The following is a 19,998-nucleotide window of genomic DNA, read 5'->3' as shown; positions in this document are numbered from 1 at the left end:
CTGACAAGGTGGAAAATCAATTCCATGGGCTGCTGAGAACCCAGGCTAGAGGAAATGCAAGGGGTATTAGAGGTGACACATGACAAAGACTCAGCCAGGCAGTCCTTGAATCATTCACAAGATAGCCGTGAATCCTTGCTTTGCAAGATTAGATGCAAAGTTCAATCCTGGAAACCCAGGCAGATACATCCATGTAAAAAGAAGAATAAATCAAAGACAAGCAAAGCTACACAGAGAGCAGCCACACATCAGCAGAGTCAAGCACCACTGTAACACTGCCACAGCCACCTGTGGCAAGAGACGCAGTGGTCATGCCCCAAAGCCAGTAACGCACAAAGCCAAGTCTGCCACAAAGGTGCTTTTGGGGCACCTACAGCCTGTACACTAAGGTGCACAGTTGGTGGAACATATGTAAGATGTGCAAAGTAAAGAAAAGCAATACATCAATGCGCAAGTCCTTTGACTGTGTGCTATGGTGGCCTTGACAATGGAAAGTGTCCCTGACGGACTAGGATGGTGGTAGTTTGCAGTTCACTCTTTCAAAGCTCTGAGAACACTGAGGGAGAGACAGAGTGACTAAGATACTTTCCTTGATACGATTTGTACATTTTTAGGTATTTTAAATGAAGGGTTAAGAAAAATTAGAATTCTGGGGCTGGTGAGACGGCTCCTCCGTTGAACCCAACGACCCCCACATGGTAGAGAGAGAAAGACCTGACTCCCACTGACTGACTTCCACATGCACCCTGGGACTACTGTGCACCAACACAGCAAATAAATAAATCAACGAGGAGAGTAAGTGGCCCCTCACTGTTGGCACAGGGCCGATTAGAGAGGAGTCTCAGCACTGCACGTTCTCCAGCTTTAGTGACACCTGCTGGGTCCCCATTAAAGGACAAGTGCAGTGCGAGAACATACATCTCTTTCCCACTCCAGGAAATAAACACACACATTGGTAAGAGCCTGAAGATCTATCATCAAAGGAATTAGGAGTAAGTTGGCCGGGGCAGAAATACTGAGAGGGCTGTGGTTTTTAAGGAAGGTGGAAGAAGATAAAGGGTGGACTGCAGAAATCTCACAGCAGAAAGAAAATGGGATTGTCCCTTCCGTGATGAAAGGACATACAGACATTGCCCTGTGGCAAAGGAGAGCTTCCCCTCAGTACCCAGCAAAGTTTTCAGACACTGGGTCACAAGAGGGTCTCACCACGTGCAAATGAGCTGAAGTTGAACATAAGTTCTCCCCACCACCACAGCAGGAAATTTGGGGAATTCATAAAAACGTGGAAAGTAAAGACCAAACACCCAGCTATACATCTCAATGGGAAATGAAAACATACTTCCAATCAAATGAAAATAAAAGCACAGTATACCAAAAAATAAGATGCCATAAGCAAGCGCAGTAGAAGGCAATGGATTTGCTGGAGCTGGAGTTACAGGCAACTGTAAGTAACCTGAGGTGGGTGTGGTAACCAAACCCAGGACCTCCACCAGAGCCGTCTGTGCTCTTAACTGCTAAACCATCTCTCCAGCCCTGGAAGATGTAATATTCTTTAGGTGACAGTACCTAGTACATCCAGGGTTGGTCTATAGACTCAGAATAATCACTATTAAAATCCCAGCAGATTGTTTTCAGAAATTGACTATCTATCCCTAAAATTCATATGGAAATTCAAGGGACACCCTCCCCCGCAAAAAAAGAAACACACAACCACAAACACAACCACCTCAAAGAAAAATACAAGTGGGTAGTGAGTAACTTTCAAATCTATTTTACTTTTTATTCCCTTTTAAAGCTCTACAATGAGAAGACTGGAGAGATGGCTCAGCGGTTAAGAGCACTGGCTGCTCTTCCAGGGGACCAGGTTCAATTCCCAGCACCCACATGGCACCTAACAACTGGAGTCTGCAACTCCAAGATCTGATACCCTCACACAGACAGACATGCAGGCAAAATATCAATGCACATAAAATAAAAATAAATAAATTATTTTTTAAAAGCTCCACAATGGACATGGTTTTGATAATAAGTCATGTTTAAAAATACATAAATATCCCTTGAAATAATTATAAAGAGGTAAGTAAATGCCTAGTCAAAACAAACAAACAAACTTGGGCTGGAGAGATGGCTCAGAGGTTGAGAGTACTGGCTGCTCTTCCAAAGGTCCTGAGTTCAATTCCCAGCAACCACATAGTGGCTCACAACCATCTATAATGAGATCTGGTGCCCTCTTCTGGCCTGCAGGTGGACATGCAAGCAGAACACTGCATCCATAATAAAGGTGTGGTGGCCCACGCCTTTAATCCCAGCACTCAGGAGGCAGAGGCAGGCGGATCGCTATGAGTTCAAGGCCAGCCTGGTCTACAAAGTGACTGCAGAACAGCCAAGGCTACACAGAGAGACCCTGTCTCAAAAAACAAAAACAAAAATGAAAAAAGAATGAATAAATAAATCTTTTTTAAAAAATCTTAAGCATGTAGCTAAGCTCTCATAAACTGAAAACACAAGTCACAGGCACATCACACTCCTTGGGTAGTTTATATAACATACTATCCAATCTAACACACTATGCAAGCCTTTTCAGAGGCTTTCATTCTGTAACCAAGAAGGAAAGGGGAGCCACATTTGAGAACCAACCCCACCAACCGTATGCAGAGGAAAGGCCTAGAAACCCCAACACTGGACAAGCTCAACAGGACGGTGTGAAATCTTTTCTGCAGACTAGAGTTCCACACAATAAGCCAGGATAAAGTCGGACAAACTGCGCTGGACCCAGGGGTGCCTTTTAAATAGAATTCTAAAGGCAGACCATCTGAAAAGCTACACAATGCTCTGAGAAACGGAGTGAAATACACAGACACAGGGGTGACAGCTCCCCCAGCCCTGCTCCCGCGGACATGCCTTTGTTTACAATAGAGTGCGACACACTTTAACCCAGAAAGAACATCTTAATTGAGCCAAGAAATCAATAGTCCTCTCCTCTTGTCAAATCTAAGTAATGAATCTCCTCTGCCCAAACTGGTAATGAGCCTCAGTGTGGGCTTCAGGAAGCTTCTGCCATCAGATCACAGGCTTGGTCGTGTGATCCGGCCCCTGTGTGGTTAAGCACAGACAGCCCCATCAAGGCTGCCTTTGGGAACACCTTGGTCTCACTCAGCTGCTGCAAGACAAAGCGGCACTGCGCGGATCCAGGGTTTTGCTAGCCATGTGTCTGATGAGCGACGTGTACCTAGAACATAGCAACAACGGGCTGCAGCTCAATAATTAACAGACAGAGGAGAGCAGCCCTTTCCCAGAGCAGGTATGCCAGTGGCCAGTGTGCTTTGAGAAGGCACTTGCCAACTGTAGGAGAAACTCCAGTGCCCTGAGTCCCAAGAGCAGTGAGGCACCCACTGTTTACCCACCGAGGGTGAGGAAGGTGACGCTTGCTGTGGCAGACACAGAGGGACAAACTCGCAAAGGCTGCTGGGAGTGGAGAACTATCTGGTAGTTTCTCAAGAAGGTAGACTCCAATGGTTGTCTGACCCCGCTATTCCACTCCCCAGATTTCTGTATGCATAAGAGAATTTAAAACAGATACATACAAAAATATCCACGATGCTCATAGCAGCACTGTTCCTAAAAGCCAAAGAGTAGGTTCACGCAGGCTAGTGGCTGATAGACTAGAAAAACAAAATGCGGCATGTTGACAGGCCTGTGTAACACATCACAGTGATGTGAAGTCCTGAGCAGTGCTACAAGGATGGACCTTCAAAACATTAAGTCAAAGAAGCCAATCCCAAAAGACACAGTTTATGAGATGCAAGCGGGACACAGAGGCCAGCCTGGAATGAGAAAGTAAACTGGCGCTGAGGGAGCCCAGAGGAAGATGGGTAACAGAAGGGATTGGAAGGGAGATTGCGGAGGGTGTGGGAGCTTCTTGTTTGGGAGCTGAAAGTCCTACAGTGGCCTGCTGTGCTTGTTTGTAGACTTGTTTTGAAGCTGCTTTTAAAAATTAAGCAGTGTTCTCACCTGAGTGCATATTGCTAGGTTGTTTTTGGTTTGGTTTTTGGTTTTCTTTTCATTTTCTTTTGTTGTCATTGGAAGAGGGCACCAACCTCAGCACCAAAGTGAGACAAGCAAGAGAGCAGAATGAAACTAGCCAAAGACTTCGGCTTGGAGGTACTTGTTGGATGTGCATACCATGGTAAGAGCAAAAAAGGGCTTTGAGAAAGGAATCCTTGCATTTAAAGCATAGAGCAAGAGTTGACAAGTCTGTCTGCCGCTGTGAAGGAGAAGGCCCTCTGTTCTTAATTAGCAGTGACACGAACACCCAGAGCCAAAGGAAGCAGAAAGATCCCAAGCTAGCCTTCTCTGGGGAAAAGACAAAAGCTCTCTCCACGTGATGATCAAACCTCTGAGCGAGTGGCTGGACTCTAAGATGGCTCTGTGCACGTGGCTTCTCTGTGAAGCAAGGGCTGGGCTTGGGATGACAAGAGCCTCCGCCTCTTGCCTTGTCGCCCTTGGTGAGTCAGGCCCAGGCTGCTCTCACTTAGGATGGCTGCACAGATGTCCCCCAGCCCCCGGTGGTACCGCTGACTGGCAGCTGCATCTTCAGCTGGTGGCTCTGCCAACTACGGGCTCTGACATGGTCTTAAGTGATCATTGTCACAGCCCATATTCCAGCCCACATATGCTCCGAGCTCTGCAAACTCAACCACAGAACTTTATTCTCCACATTTTCACAAATAACACGCACATCCTTCCCTACCTCAGCAACAGTCATTCTAATTTGTCTCCTACTTCTCCTACAAGTACGGTTAACACAATAAAATTCGGTATTTCATAGCAGGCTCTACTAGCCAGTTAGGGCTCAGGAATATTGAAGCATTCAACATTCATTTCATTCTTGGTTGCCTTGTTTTGTTTCAGTTTCATGCATGTGTGTGTGGTGTGCGTGTGCGCGTGTGCGTGTGCGTGTGCGTGTGTGTGTGTGTGTGTGTGCATGCAGGCACCAGCAGAGTCCAGAAGCAGATTTCAGAGCCCCTGAAGCTGGAGTTACAGGCGTTTGTGAGCGATGCAACACGGTTGCTGGGAACCGAATTCAGTCCCTCTGCAAAAGCAGGAAGCACTCTTATGCACTAGGCCATCTCTCCTGTCCCCAGGTTGGTTGGTTGGTTTTGTTTGAGGGGCATGTTTTGTTTCTGAGACAGAGTGATGAGACATAGCTGAAGCTGGCTCCTTCCTCAGCCTCCTGTGTACAGATGAAATCACAGGTGTATGCCACCACTCCTGGCTTGTCAACCTAACTGTCACAAGCACAGAAGGTCACTGGCTGCTGTCACAAGAAGCCCTGCCCTTGTGCTTCTTTTTCTTCAGAAAGCAAACAAAACATTGCAAGCATCTGGGTCCTCTGTGCTTTTCGCAAGCCGTACTGGGAAGCTGGGCAGCATAGAGACAGCCTCGAATTGGACGGCACAAATGTGCTGGAGGTGACTCCACGTTGAACCTAGCCACGCACGAGATGAAAACAGCCGGCTGGAGTATGGGACACGACTGCCTGGTTGGTATTCTTTGAAGGAAGGCATCTGCTACTGCACTGTTACCTACTCAGCCATTGCTTCTAATTAAGCCAAAATTAATTGAACTCATCATGAAATAATTAAGCACAGTAACAAAACAAGCTTCTGTCGGATTAATGACAGAAAGTTAAGAAGGGAGAGAAAAGCCCAACACTATGAAAAAGGAAAAAAATGCAAGATTTCTTAGGAATACATTAGGAGGCTGAGGCAGGAGGATTGCCATTAATTCAAGACCAGCCTGAACTACATAGGAAGACCTATCTCAATAATAATAATAATTAATAATAATAATAATAATAATAATAATAATAATAATAATAATAATAATAATAATGTCTATTAAAAATGAACAGAAGCCAGGCACAATGGCACATTGTCTGTAATCCCAACACTCATGAGAAGCAGAGGCAGGCAGATCACTGTGAGTTCGAGGCCAGCCTGCTCTACAAAGTGAGTCCAGGACAGCCAAGGCTACACAGAGAAACCCTATCTCAAAGAAAAGAAAAAGCAACAGGAAATTTAAAATCACTGTGGAAAGGAGCATAGGCCATAGGCTCAGAGCAAAGTCATTACCATGAAGGGATTCAAAATCAACAGCATAGGCATGCTCAGTGCATTCCAAGAATTCTCCCCAGTCACTCACTTCACCATGCCAGGGGGAAAGTGCTCCTCTTCACCAGACAACATGAAGCAGTAGGGCGCCCCATCAAATAAGGACCAAACAATGATCAGGCTTGTCACAGTTCTGATTTAAAGTTACTTAAATCAGAACGTTCCAAAGACCACAATCCAGAAGCAGAAACCATTCATTCACAACACCATGAAAACAAGCACTTAAAAAAAAAAAAAAAAAATCATAACCAAAGGAGACTAAGCACGCAGATCATGTACCTGGGTCAATGAGGACCTCTTGCGCCCCTGGAAGAAAGAACAGATCACGGTCTTTTATTTGGAAAACAAAACCACTTTCAAAGATAACCAGCAGAACACATTTTACAGTTTGCATAAACCCTGAGAGGCCTGAGGTGCTAGCAGCTGTCATAGCGCAACTGTGAGCAACAGTATGGCAGGCACAGGGCTTTCCTGCTTCTGTGGGGAAAACAGAAGATCTACTGTTAATCCTGTCATGAACAGAGAGGAAAGTGCCCCCTACGTCTTCCTGCGCTCTGAACTCAGGCTCTGCAGGCTCCTTAAACAAGACCCTAATTTCACCAATAAACCAATAACAAGAGAAACCTTTTTTTTTTTCCCCAAATATATGTGAGAACTCCTGACTGAGGCATCAAAGGCCTCAGAAGGAAATATGGTTAATATAATAATACTCCCCCTGATCATTTGTCAATCCCCCCCTTTATAGATAGAGAGAGAGACAGAGAGATAGACAGAGATAAAATCACACACACACATACAGTCACTCACTCACACAGAAATGAATTATGAATTATAGGACACTTATCAAAACTAAGGATTTGCAATGTTTGGAGGTAGTTTATGTTGAAGATGTAGCCCAGTTGGTAGAGTGCTTGCCTAGTATACACCTAGTATACACAAAGCCCTGGGTTCAATTCCCATCACTGCATAAACTGGGCATGGCCGCACAGGTCAGTAATTCCAGCACTCAGAGGAAAGAATCAGGAGGTCACAATCATCCTTGGCTACACAGTAAGTTTGAGGCAAGACTGGGATACACATGACACTGTCTCAAAGTGAGTGACAGAAGCTGGAAAGATGGCTCAGCCGTTAGGAGTACTGCTCTGGCAGAGGACCAAGAATCAGGTCCTGGTACCCACACTATGCAGTGTACCCCCTACCTATAACTCCAGCTCTAGGGAATCCAATGCCCTCTTCTGGTCTCTGAGAGCACTTGTATGCCCATGGTACATCCATGCACGCGCGCGCACACACACACACACACACACACAAATAAAATAAAATAAATAAATAATTTTTTAAATGGGGGAGAAAGATAAAAGGGAGGGAAAAGGAGCTTTGTAGTGAGTTCACACATGAAACAATTAGTCCCACTATTCTCAAGAAGCCGGGAAAGCATCCCTTATCTGCCAAGCTACCCAGATGCCGGTGAAGGCCAAGCAGTCTCTCTGCAGAAGGTAAAGTCCCATTACAGCAAAGCACACCGTGAGCTCCCGGGCCCAAGACTCATGTTCATCATTAGCTGTTGTCATTTCTAAGCAGTTTTAGATTCCAAAAGGTGGATCCCAACAGCCTATTATCTTATTTCACAGCTTATTTGCTCCACTATGTAAAGAATAAGCCCCACAGTTATGGTGCTACAGCTAACAGCTATGATGTGTATGAAACCTTTAAACACACACACACACACACACACACACACTTTCTCTGTCACACATGGAGGCCAGAGGTCAACCCCATATGCCATGCCTCATGAGAGATCCACCAAGTCTTGTGTTGTTTTCTTTTTTGAGACAGGATCTCAAAACTAATTAACTGCCTATGGCTTGCCAATTAGGTGTGGCAGACCCAACAATCCACCTGTCTGCTTCCCAGCTTTGAGATGCCCGTACACACCACCATACCCACTGGTTCTGGAGACAGAAGTGAGGTCCTTGTGCTTGTGTGGCACTCTACTAACCAAGCCATCTCTCCAGCTGCTGGTTTCTGCTTTATCTTTCAGGAATGGTGTAGGACGTGTGTATATGTACTATTGTACATGTGCATGTGGTGTGTTCATATGGTGCATGTGTACATGCATGTATGTACAAAGACCAGAGGTTAACATCGGGTGTCTTTCTCCTCCTCATTTTTTGATGCAGGGTCTCTAACAGAACCTGTTAAGTCTCCCGGTCCAGCTACAATGGCTGGTCAGCAAGTGACAGAGACTCACCTGTCTCCACCCTTGAGCACTGTGGTTACAGGCGCGGCCACTATAGGGACCTGAGCACTGGTCTCTGTGCTTTCCCAGAAAGCACTTTACCAACGGAGTTATCTCCCAGGCCCTTTGTAGGGTTTTGTTTTGTTTAGATGGGTGTTTTACTAAATAGTCTAGTTGTGGCTTGAACTCATAATCCTCATGCCTTCCTCAGCCTCTCAAGTACTAACGTTTACAGGCATGTGCGCCATGATGGGCTTCCATGTTTTATAGTAATGAGGAGAGGAAACATATTGCTGGGTATTGAACATTGAACAGATGGCTTCATGCAGGTTAGGCAAGCATTCTATCTCAGATCTAGCAGCCCTCTGTTTTAGAATACAGTCTGGAATCCACCATTAAAACAAGAAACATGGGCTGGAGAGATGGCTCAGTGGTTAAGAGCACTGGATGCTCTCCCAGAGGTTCTGAGTTCAATTCCCAGCAACCACATGGTGGCTCACAACCATCTAGAATGTAATTTGGCGCCCTCTTCTGGACTGCAGGCATATACACAGACAGCATTCATATACAATAAATAAATAAATAAATCTTTAAAACAAGAAACATGAAGGTGCTTTGTACCACATACAGATCCTGAGTCTTCCCTCTCTCCTAGAAAGGCCTCAGAGTGCTCTGCTCGTCTATCAGGGGAGACCCTGTGACCCAAAGCTTCCTGGGCTGGGTCAGTCTGTCCACAGTGGGAAGCAGAAGTAGATGCCCACTGTGCTGTGTCCTCCGGTTCATGGAGAACATGGCTTTGCAGTGACAGAGGGGACATCTGACTGCCTTCCTGCCTACTCTTGCTTCATTTCTCAACAGTTTCGTGGAGGGGAAAAAAAACAGGAGCATTGTTATTGGACCAACATACAGTAATCAACAAACAGTGGCCAAGCTCCAGGCAGATGGACAGACAAGAAGCTAGGCCTGGGCTGTGGCTAAGCAGAAGCATTTGCCCAGTATACATAAGAAGCTGGGTTCCAGGCGTGGTGGCACACGTCTTTAACCCCCAGCACTCGGGAGGCATAGGCAGGAAGATCGCTGTGAGTTCGAGGCCAGCTTGGTCTACAAAGCAAGGCCAGGACAGCCAAGGCTAACAGAGAGAAAACAAAACCAAAAAAGGAGCTGGGTTCCACTTACAGAACTTCAAGACCCAAGTGCAAGAATGAGAGTAATCTCGGGGGCTGGAGAGATGGCTCAGCAGTTAGGAGCACTGACTGCTCTTCCAAAGGATCCAGGACATGCAAGGCTACACAGAGAAACCCTGTCTTGAAAACCAAAACCAACCAAACAAATAAAAGCAGGAAGCTGTTAGTCCCAGGACTCCGGAGGTAGAGGCAGGCGGATCGCTGTGAGTTCAAGGCCAGCCTGGTCTACAAAGCAAGTCCAGGACAGCCAAGGTTACACAGAGAAACCCTGTCTTGAGAAACAAAAACAAAGCAGGAAGCTGAAAAAGAATGTCACTAGATCTCAACTGGACTCGCTTTGTAGACCAGGCTGTCCTCGAATTCACAGTGATCCACCTGCCTCTGCCTCCTGAGTGTTGTAATTAAAGGCCACCATGCCCAGGTCAGCTTCTCACTTTTAATATGGGTCTTTTTAATTGGCTTATTGAGGGTGGGTGGCCAGACCTGACTTGGGACATAAAGTGTGACCCACAAACCTAATGCATGTAGCTGAGCACAGCCCGTCCACCCAGCTATCTCCTCTGAGAAGCCAAGATCTTCTCCTGACCCTAAATGGTACTTGCTAACAAGACTAGGAGCCGAGGGGGGAATTTAGAGCCTGGTCAGCAGCCTCCTCCTCATCTGTAAGGTGCTGCAGAGCTGTGATGTCATAGCTAACTGGTGCCTAACACTCAAGAGAAAGCCCAGTTTCACTGCCATTCTGACAGCATGCCTGTAATCTTCACTCTGAGCTGACAAGAGAAAAATAACATAGAACCAGAAGGCTCTTTCCAGGTATGCAGTGGGTGCTAGTCTGAAGCATAATATGAAGAAATCATGTTCAAGGAGCATGGTTTGGGTCCTCTTGTACCAGTGGGAAAAATAAGGGTTTTAAAAATAATTGGTGCAGCCGGGCGTGGTGGCACACGCCTTTAATCCCAGCACTCGGGAGGCAGAGGCAGGCGGATCGCTGTGAGTTCAAGGCCAGCCTGGTCTACAAAGTGAGTACAGGATGGCCAAGGCTACACAGAGAAACCCTGTCTCGAAAAACCAAAAATAAATGAATAAATAAATAAATGAATAAATAAATAAAAATAAAAATAATTGGTGCAATAGCGCCACCTATGGAACGTCCTGCAGGAATCCTCCCAGGATCTGTGAGACAGAGGCATCCTTAGAAACTAGGATCTAGATGCTCACAGACCACAGGTGAAGTTCAGCTAGCACAGGCTCTGGTCAGCTTCAAGGAAGGCTGCACTGCTCAACAGCTGAAATGGGTGGCACCAGATGTCAACAAAAGAGACAGGCTCACAGAGGACAGTCTAAGAACAGGAAGGGGCCTGAGAACTGGTTCTTGCTGTCAGTTGCAAAGCTTTCTCCCAGTCTTTGCATCTGAGGGGGTAGGAGAGATGGTCCAGAAGTTGAGAGCCAGTTGCTGCTCTTGCAGAGGATTAAAGGTTAATTCCAAGAACCCACATCCAGTGCCTCACAACTGTAACTCTAAGGGACCCAATGCTCTCATCTAACTGCCAAAGATACCCTCGCACATGTGCATAGATACACCCAGACTCACAAATAGAAAGCATTTTAATTAGGGGGCTGGAGAGATGGCTTAGCAGTTAAGAGCACCAGCTGCTCTTCCAGAGGACTTGAGTTCAATTCCCAGCAACCACAGGTTGGCTCACAACCATCTATATTGGGATCTGGTGCTGGACATGCCTGGGTAGGACTGTCTTGATTACGTTAATTGAGGTGGGACCTGGCTAAACCAATGGGGAAAGTGAACTGACCATGATGGGTCCTTTCTCTCTGCTTCTGAATTACGAATACAATGTGTCTGTGACCCCCTCTCCAAGAGGGGCTGCCACCTGGAATTATGAACTGAAATAAACCCTTCCCTCCTACATTGCTTTTGTCAGAGTATATTAGCATAGCAAGTAGACAAAAAAAAAAGAGAGAGAGCTTGTCTCTGCCACCGTGTGTGTGTGTGTGTGTGTGTGTGTGTGTGTGTGTGTGTGTGTGTGTTGACAAAGGACAACTTGTGAAAGTCAGTCCTTTCCTCCTACCATGTGACTTGCATGGCTCACACTTGAGCCACCAGGTTCGGTGGCAAGATTTTTGCCCACTGGGCCAAACCCCTAGCCCTTCAATATCTTTTAAAACAAGATCTTACTCTATCGCCAGGCTGGCCTAGAACTCACTATGTATTTCAAGCAGGCCTCGGACTCATGGGGATCCTCCTGTCTCAGCACCTTGAGATTAAACAACTTGGTCCCAACCACATGTAACAAAACAGGCATTTGGATTTCTGCTCTTCTGTGGCTTAAGAGGGAGCTGGGTGTTCAACACAGGAAATACACAGGAAAATGCTTAAATGTTCAGCCTGTCTGCAGTAAGGCAAGGCTGACACTACACACCAGGCAGTCTGGAGATTAGAATGTGAAATAAGATGGCACATCTGTCCCCCAGGTCCAGCCTGTTGGTGAGCTGAAGGCCACTCTGGTCTGCAGCTGTTGGTCTCCTTGACCTCCCAGCCTTCCAGCTGTCACCTGAGTATTTAAAGGTATAGGCTGTCTTCAACAATGGAAAGCTCCAACATTTTTACACAAAGCAAGGCTAACGGAAGCCATTTTCCTTGAGCTGTGGAGCAATTAGTTCTTAGGTTGTTTAAGCTTCCTGTACTCACACCCAACAGGGGAACAAGATGAAATGTTACACTGTTACCCTCAAGGCTTCTGCTCAAGGTCACAGCAGGGCAGGCAGGGCCAGCACATCCACACCGACAGCCTGGGAGCTAAGAGTGAGACTCCGGCAGGCTGTGCTCTCACAGCAGGGCCTGCAGCTATACCCAGCACACAGCCCAGCACCTGGGAACATTGGAAACCTAGAAAGCAAGAGCAGATCCCTCCCTCCTCTCAGGATCACCTCTCCAGCTCCCTGTCCTCTTGGATAGAGACAAGCATAAAGGGTCCCCAGAACCGTGTGCCTTCATCTAAGCAGGTACTACAGGGTCCGGTTCACCCAACAGCTTCTGCATGCACTACAATGGCCCCCTCCCCCTCCCTTCTAACTTGGTAACTGCTGGGGACAGAAGTTTCCTGAGAAAGCCACGCCTTCTTTCAAGATTCCCCAGACTGACTAACTACTTCCATGACTGTAGAGTTTGGTTGTGACAGATCAAGAACCAAAATTATAGCCGGGTGTGGTGGCACACACCTTTAATCCCAGCACTCAGGAGGCAGAGGCAGGTGGATTGCTGTGAGTTCGAGGCCAACCTGGTCTACAAAGAGAGCCCAGGACAGCCAAAGCTACACAGAGAGACCCTGTCTTGAAAAACAGAAACAACCAAACCAAAAAAAAAAAAAAAAAGAACCAAAATTATCTTGGGCTCCTTTTAGCACCTTAACAGCCATTCCTTGCCCATGTCTGTGCTAATATTCCGTGCCTATCTCCTAGCAGACCCCCTACCTCCCACCAACCTGAAATCTATGAATGTCACTGGCTGCCTACAGCACAGACTTCCCTGCTTTGCTGTAAGCCCCCTAACTGATGTCCCCACCAATGCATCTAATGTGCGCACTTGCTTACGGCTGCCTTTGGTTCTGTGACCATAAAGAGTTTGTGTAACCACGTCTATGGTGGAAAAATATCACTTGAGACAAGCTGAGTCTCTGTTCCTGGCCCATAATCACTCATATTTGGTTCAGAATAAACTGTCTCCTTTGGGCCAGGAATAGTGACGCATGCCTTTGATCCAGCACTCAGGAGGCAGAGGCAAGCGGATCTCTGTGAGTTTGAGGCCAGCCTGGTCTACAAAGCAAGTTCCAGGACATCCTGGAACTACACAGAGAACCCCTGTCTCAAAAAACAAAAAAAAACTAAGAAACAAAAAAAAAATCTATTAATTAAAATTAAAAATAAACTGTCTCCTTCCTTTACCCCTACTCTAGAGTAAGAGCTGTATTTTGCAATGACAATGACACTGCTTTGTCCCCATTTAGGAGAAAACGTGACTTACTCTTTATTGAAATTTTCTAAAAAATCTCATAGACCAAAAAGTAGCTTTGGCTTTGAGTTACCTCACCAGCTGCCTAGCCACTGAACTGTAACCAGTAATGTGCTAAGGATAAGTTCCCTAAGCATTTGTGGGTCTCCTCATCCAGAGAAGTCTTTGCCCTTCACTGGAAGAAAACATCAGGAAACCAAGCTTAGCTAGCTAGGAAAATGTCCATGAAACAGGAAGTGTCTACGGCCCCTGCATCAGCAGTTAGGACTGACTCCAGGGACCAGTGCTACCCATCACATGGGTACCCAAGTCCACTCTGCCAGGGAATGTCAGGAAGGGTCCAGAAATCAGTGATCATTGTATGCAAACCTCCTAGCGTCAGTATGGCCGATGAGGCAGAAGGAAACGTCTCCTTTGAGATTTCAGACTGCACAGAATCCTCCAGCCTAGAAACATTCATCAGGCCTAATGGGAAGGCAAAGGCAGCATACCCAGCTCCTCTCCTCAGGGACTTGAGTGGGTACAAGCTGGAGAGAGGAAGGCTCACCTGGACGGTGTCTGTTGGCTGCTTCTGAGGGAAGCGAGCTGCCTTGGAGTCTCCGAGCCCCCGCCTTGCCGCCAGTGCCTCCGGGATAGTGGTAAATGACGGAAGCTGAACACAGCCCTTCCAGGGCAGCTGCACAGTGAAGAGAAGCAACGATGATCAGTCAAGTCAGCCTGCAGGGCCAAGAATGACTGAAGCAGTCAGCTTATTTGAAAATACCAATTTCCCAAAAACAGAGTTTACACTAAAGAGCATGAGCTGGGCCCATGCCTTTGACCCCAGCACTTAAAGGATCCAGGAGGAAAAGAGGCAAGTAGATCTCTGTCACCAGTTTTACAGCACACACCACCCATCTTTTGTAGGCCATGTCAGGGCAGATAACATGATGGCCTCAGTGAGTACACAGGGAAAACATCATTTTCTCACTTATTCATAGGACCATCATTTTTAGGGTTCTTTTTGTTTGTTTTGGTACATTTATTTATTTAATGCAGTAGAGATAAGGGCATGTGCCATAGTGTGCTTGTCAAAGTCAGAGAACAATTTAGGAAATTTAGTTCTCCCCACTTCCACTATGTGGGTGCTGGGAATTGAACTCAGGTCATCAGGCTTGGCAGCAGGTACTTTTACCCAGAGCCAGAGGGACCAGCAGTTTTGCACATGTTATATTGCAGGTGCTGTGCCAGAGTATGAAGCTGCAGAGCCATGAAGCAGGTAGTATGCTGGGTTAGAAACATTTAACAGTAGGACTGGGCAGCGGGGGGCGGGGGGAGGGGAATTGCACAGTGGTGATAGAATGTTTGACTAGGAAGTGCGAGGCTCCATTCTAGACAGCAGAGTGAAGGAAAAGGGGAGAAGAAGAAAGAGGAAAGGGAAGGAGGGAGGGAGGGAGGGTTGAGGAGGAAGAGAGAGAGAAAAAAGGAGGGGGGAAGGAAAGAAGGAAGGAAGGAAGGAAGGAAGGAAGGAAGGAAGGAGTTAATTTAAAAGCAATACCTCTAAGCATGCCTTTAATCCCAGCACCCAGGAAGCAGGGGCAGCAGGATCTCTGAGTCTGAGGCCAGCCAGGTCTATACATCAAATTCCAGGACAGCCAGGGCTACACCAAGAAAACAAAACAAAACAAACAAAAAGTAATGCCTCTAGCCGCCAGGTGTAGTGGCACACACCTGTAATCCCAGCACTTGGGAGGCAAAGACAGGCGGATGGCTCTGAGTTCAAGGCCAGCCTGGTCTACAAAGGGAGTCCAGGACAGCCATGGCTACACAGAGAGAACCTTGTCTCGAAAAGCCAAAATAATAATAATAATAATAATACCTCTAAGGTAGGACTAAAATACCTTCCCCCATATGCTACATGCATCTACACCATATAGGATGGCAGCAGACACGTGGTACACATACTGTACACCCAATCCTCTCAGTGGGGGTGACATCTTCACAATCCCTAATATGTGTGCGGGAAGAGTGTGCACTAGAGTGAAGAGGTGAGGGCATGGGCAATGGCGGCCAAGCAGAAGAAAACATAGACCTCCCTCAGAGGATGCTGGTCAGGTGGAGAGTAAGCGGCAGGCATGCCAGGGAAATGACCCCACCAAGAACTCGACAGGCACCGCCTGCTTCACTCCTCAGCCTTTCTTAGTGCCGTTTCCTCATAGTCAAATACCAGTGGACACACCCACTTATGGACTCATCTGGTCAATCTTACCCCCCAGCCACAGGAAGTCGTTCACTGAGCGCAGGAGCTCCACAGACATGTGGTAGTGCACCAGGGCGTCCTGCAGCATCCCAGCCTGGAGGCACAAGTCCCCGACATGCTTCCGCATGCGTCCTTGGCACCGCTTCTTGTAATGTCTAGAAGGTAAAAATCGAGGGAAATGCCTTGTTATTGCTGCCCCCGCCCCTCCCAGGCACAGGGCTGCACGTGATGCAAGTTTCTACTGCTAACAAATGCTGAGGAGGCGGTGTTAGGCTCTAAGGTTGGAAGCCAGCAGAGGTCATTGCCAGTCATGTGAGCTGCAGGGACCCTGGCCTCAAAGCTGTGCTGCCACATGGTTTTTTAAAGCAGTCTGTAGATAAGACTCCTATTACCTAGTCAGGCGCTGCTACAGCCGGGGCCTTCTCAGATAGCTCCAATTTTAACATTATCACAGAGTGTATGTCTCGGCTTTTATATAAGTCAGTGATTTCCCCCCATTTAACCTCAGCCCTCCATAGAAAGAGTCCATAGAAAGAGACGGGATGTTATCGGTGGCCAGCTATCTGTCTAGGGCTCTTTAAACATTAGCGAGGGAGGGCCGTGGACCAATGCACAACACAGAGCAGGCTTACCCTCTGAAAACACTAACCCTTTGGATATTAGCCAGCTTCAAAGATGTGATTCTTTTAAAAGAGCAAACGGCAGCTATGTTAAGTGGAAGCAATTCTTGTCAAGAATGAGCCACTACAGGAGTGGGAAAGGTCCTGTGCAAATCAAAAGGACTGGCAGATCCTGACAGGAAATGAAGCCCTGTCTGGCCCAACGCTATCAGTCCGGGCTGCCTCTCTGACTACTTCACCTCTCTACCATTAGAACTAAGGCGTGCCTGTGCAGAGAATGCAGAGAGGACGCGTCAGCTTGTGCTGGCTTACTCCTTGGCCACAGGGCTGCCATCAGAATGGGCCCTGCTAACAAGCAATACTGCATTGAGCTGTCCTTGCATCCTCAGGTGACAAAGCCACTCCAAGATCTCCAGGATAGTGGTCTTGGCCTTCCCCCAAGATGCCACCACTCCCCTCAGACCCTTCGCTCTCCTACTCAACCCCCTCCCCAAAGATCCCCAGCACAGATCTGGGGGGGGGGACAGGAGTGGGGGGGACTCCACCACTAGCTCTATGGCCTCCTGCCCAGGCCGTCCATCCTTCCACTGCAAGACAGGGCAAGGACAGCTGAGAATGTTCAGGCCGAAAGACTACCCCAAGCCTAGCCTCACTACCCAGAGAGAAGACAAGTCACTGTGGGGGCCGGAGATGGCTCAGTGATTGCTATTCTCCCAGGTAACCTGCGTTCCGTTCCCAGCCCCCAAATACAATTGTCTGTAACTGGAGCTCCAGGGGGATCCAACACTGTCTTCTCCCTCCACAGGCACTGTACACACTTGGTGCACAGATATGCATGTAGGCAAAATAGTCATAAAATAAAAATAAGCAAATCTTTCTTTCTAATTCCTCTGTAGGTCTGGGCCTGTAGTTCAGTGGTAGAGCACATGTTTTGCATAGGAACACAGGGGGGAAGCCCTAGGGTCCATCCCTAGTGCCAAAAGCAAGTGCAGAAGTGTCCTGTTTGTTCATGTGCGTCCTCTGGAGCCAATCTTTCCATATGGGTCTACAGAAAGGACAGGACAAGAGATGGAAATCTGACCCATCCTGGCCCTGCTAGGGGCCTTGCTCCTGATGATGGCCTCACCTTTCTCCTGCCAGCACTGCCACCCAACTTGCTCCACACAAGCTCCTGCCTGCCATCCACTGCCAGAGCCCAGCTGACTCACAGCTGGCCACAGCAGAACTTTCACAATCAGGATGGACAAACCCTCCACATACACAGCGCCTTTAGGACACAGCCAGCTGCCCCAAGAGCTCATAATGCTCATACCCGCTATTGGGGCTCATCCCATTGCCAGCTTCCAAAGGGTTCCCCAAATCAGCTCATCTAGTTCTAAGGTTCTAGACTCGAGTCACCTCCTCTAGCTGCAAGCCCGGAGCATCTCTTGACTGCACCTGCCACCCCCTTCAGCAGCTAACCGCCCGCGGTCCACCCGGATGTTCCAGGAAGAGCCCTGAATATCATATTTGACCCTTCCTTTGTTCCTGAAGCACGGCTTGGTGTGCTTCCCAGGACCTAGCCTGCTGACACACAGCAAGTGCCCAGAGCTACCTCTAAGGGGTCTTCGCTAAGGAAAACAATTTCTCCTGCAAGGGGCACTTAGCAGGATCCTTGTCCCTCACAAAAGGAAGGACAGGGGACAGAACAGGCCACAGATTCATGGCTCTCCATGGTCTGATGGTGTCTGTGACAAGCCTGGTGGAGTAAGCAGGTGAGAAGAGGAGAGCCTGGGATAAGCTATGGTCACATGAATGAATGCAGGACCCAGTGAGTGACAGAAAGGCCCTACAATGAGAGTAGGACCCCTGATATTTCTCTGTAACATAGCCCCAACTCCTGTACTTGTGACAATAATTTCCTTTTGCCCCAGACCCTAGAATGAGAAGGAATCTCTCAGCAAGTCCAGCCTATCTCCACGGAGACAAAGTAAATGAAAAATCAAAGTATTTGCATCTGGCCCAAAGTGGTAAATGGAGGCTCAGAGGCAGATTATGGTAGCAGCTGCACATAGAACAAGACCCTTGCCTTACGGTCAGGTGAACCAGGCGTGGGTCCAGTGGGGACAAGGTCAGCCAACGATCAACCTGGAAGGCTGACTTCACATGGTGAGGGGTCTAGATCTGTGACACGGAGGAGTGATACGCCATCAGCCTCCCCTGGTGCAGAGTGGGCTTTCCTGCCTGTGTGGGGAGAAAAGCCTGGCTGGGAGGGCCTGGGCAGAGCTCTGCGTGGAGAGAGGGAACAGTGGTCAGTAACACAGGTCTTCATGTGCTTAAGACTCAATGACCTAGCCATTAGAGGTCACTGCTTCCTGGTCTTAGGAAAGTCGCCCTTGAGCGCCCTTCAAGAGAGACTGCTATCCATTTAGAATGGCCTCTGGCCTTTCTGGGGAGAAGCTGCTGACAGAAAGGAATCGGGAATGGATGGACCCTGTGAGGAAAAGCAAATAGGGAAGACAGGCACAGCAGCTCTGCTCCCCACATGTCTGACCTGCTACCATGCACACCCCACAGCCGCAGCCACCCCACCGCATGCCTCACTCGCTTCCAAGCCTGGGGTCAAGCGGGGCTGCACTCTTGGGTGTCCCACGTTAAAATGCCCCCATGAGAACCTCGGCAGCCACCCAAATGAACCGGCATCTCACACCCTCAAAACAAAAAGGAGTTAGTAAAGGCTCATTTGTCACCAAATACTAAAGACCAAAAAGGTCCCTGGGAGCAAGTATTTTGACAAACATCCAACACCAATGGGTTAGGGGCTGAGGAAGCTAAAATCTAAAAGAAAGAAATTAACAATCAAAGAAGGACTGCTCAGAACACACAGGGATCTAGGCAGCGGTGTTGGGTTTTAAAGCAATGGCGGCAACGGGCAGAGCGCATGGGGAAACTAGCCACTTTCACAGTGGTGTGTTCACAGCCTACCTTTTCAGACCCAACAACATACTCACAGGGCGGTATGATAGAAAAAAAAAAAAAGAAAGAAAGAAAGAAAGAAAAGAAAGAAGGACAAACAAAATTAGAAACACATAAAAACAAAAATAACTCCGAGGGCTATACACTCCATGTACAAGACCCCTGCTGGCTCTGACGAGTGAGGTCTGTGTGAGTGTGGAACGTACATCCATGCACACCCAGAGCTAAGAGGAGGGCTTGCTCTGTGGGTGCAATAACCTGACCGCTACTGGACCAAACCAAAGCTGGACGTGTGTCCAGACATTTCCCCCTCATGCTACAAGACACCATGTCATTTCCCTTTGGACATGTGTTCACGCAAGCGTGAGGCTCTGTCCTGGCTCCAGATCATCTCAGAAAATGGAGACTATGGAGCTGTGATAAAGACAGCTTAACGGGCTGGTCTGTGGGTTCCCAGCATCACTACCTCACTCAAGTCCAAAGTCTACCTGAGTAGGGGCTTTGGCGTGAGCCTGGCTGGGGCATCAGCTCGGATTCAGTAGCTATCTGCCTTTCTAACCCTTC

General features: G+C 47.8%; 1 protein-coding gene across 2 annotated transcripts in view; it reads right to left on the bottom strand.

The window, feature by feature from the left end:
* The window catches only part of Trappc9 (trafficking protein particle complex subunit 9), a 456,412-nt gene that overhangs the window by 431,338 nt on the left and 5,076 nt on the right, over positions 1-19,998 (bottom strand). Inside the window, exons 3-5 of one of the 2 annotated variants that reach the window (XM_051159558.1) lie at positions 15,869-16,014; positions 14,168-14,296; positions 6,453-6,479 (exon numbers count right to left, since the gene is read on the bottom strand). In XM_051159558.1, coding sequence (XP_051015515.1) covers positions 6,453-6,479; positions 14,168-14,296; positions 15,869-16,014 — 302 coding nt within the window. The remainder of the gene's footprint in view (positions 1-6,452; positions 6,480-14,167; positions 14,297-15,868; positions 16,015-19,998) is intronic. The other variant, XM_051159557.1, reaches the window with a different exon arrangement.

Source organism: Acomys russatus, chromosome 17 (genome assembly GCF_903995435.1).
Source record: "Acomys russatus chromosome 17, mAcoRus1.1, whole genome shotgun sequence".
NCBI classification, from domain to species: Eukaryota; Metazoa; Chordata; class Mammalia; order Rodentia; family Muridae; genus Acomys; species Acomys russatus.
This window is presented reverse-complemented; position numbering and strand designations above follow the sequence as displayed.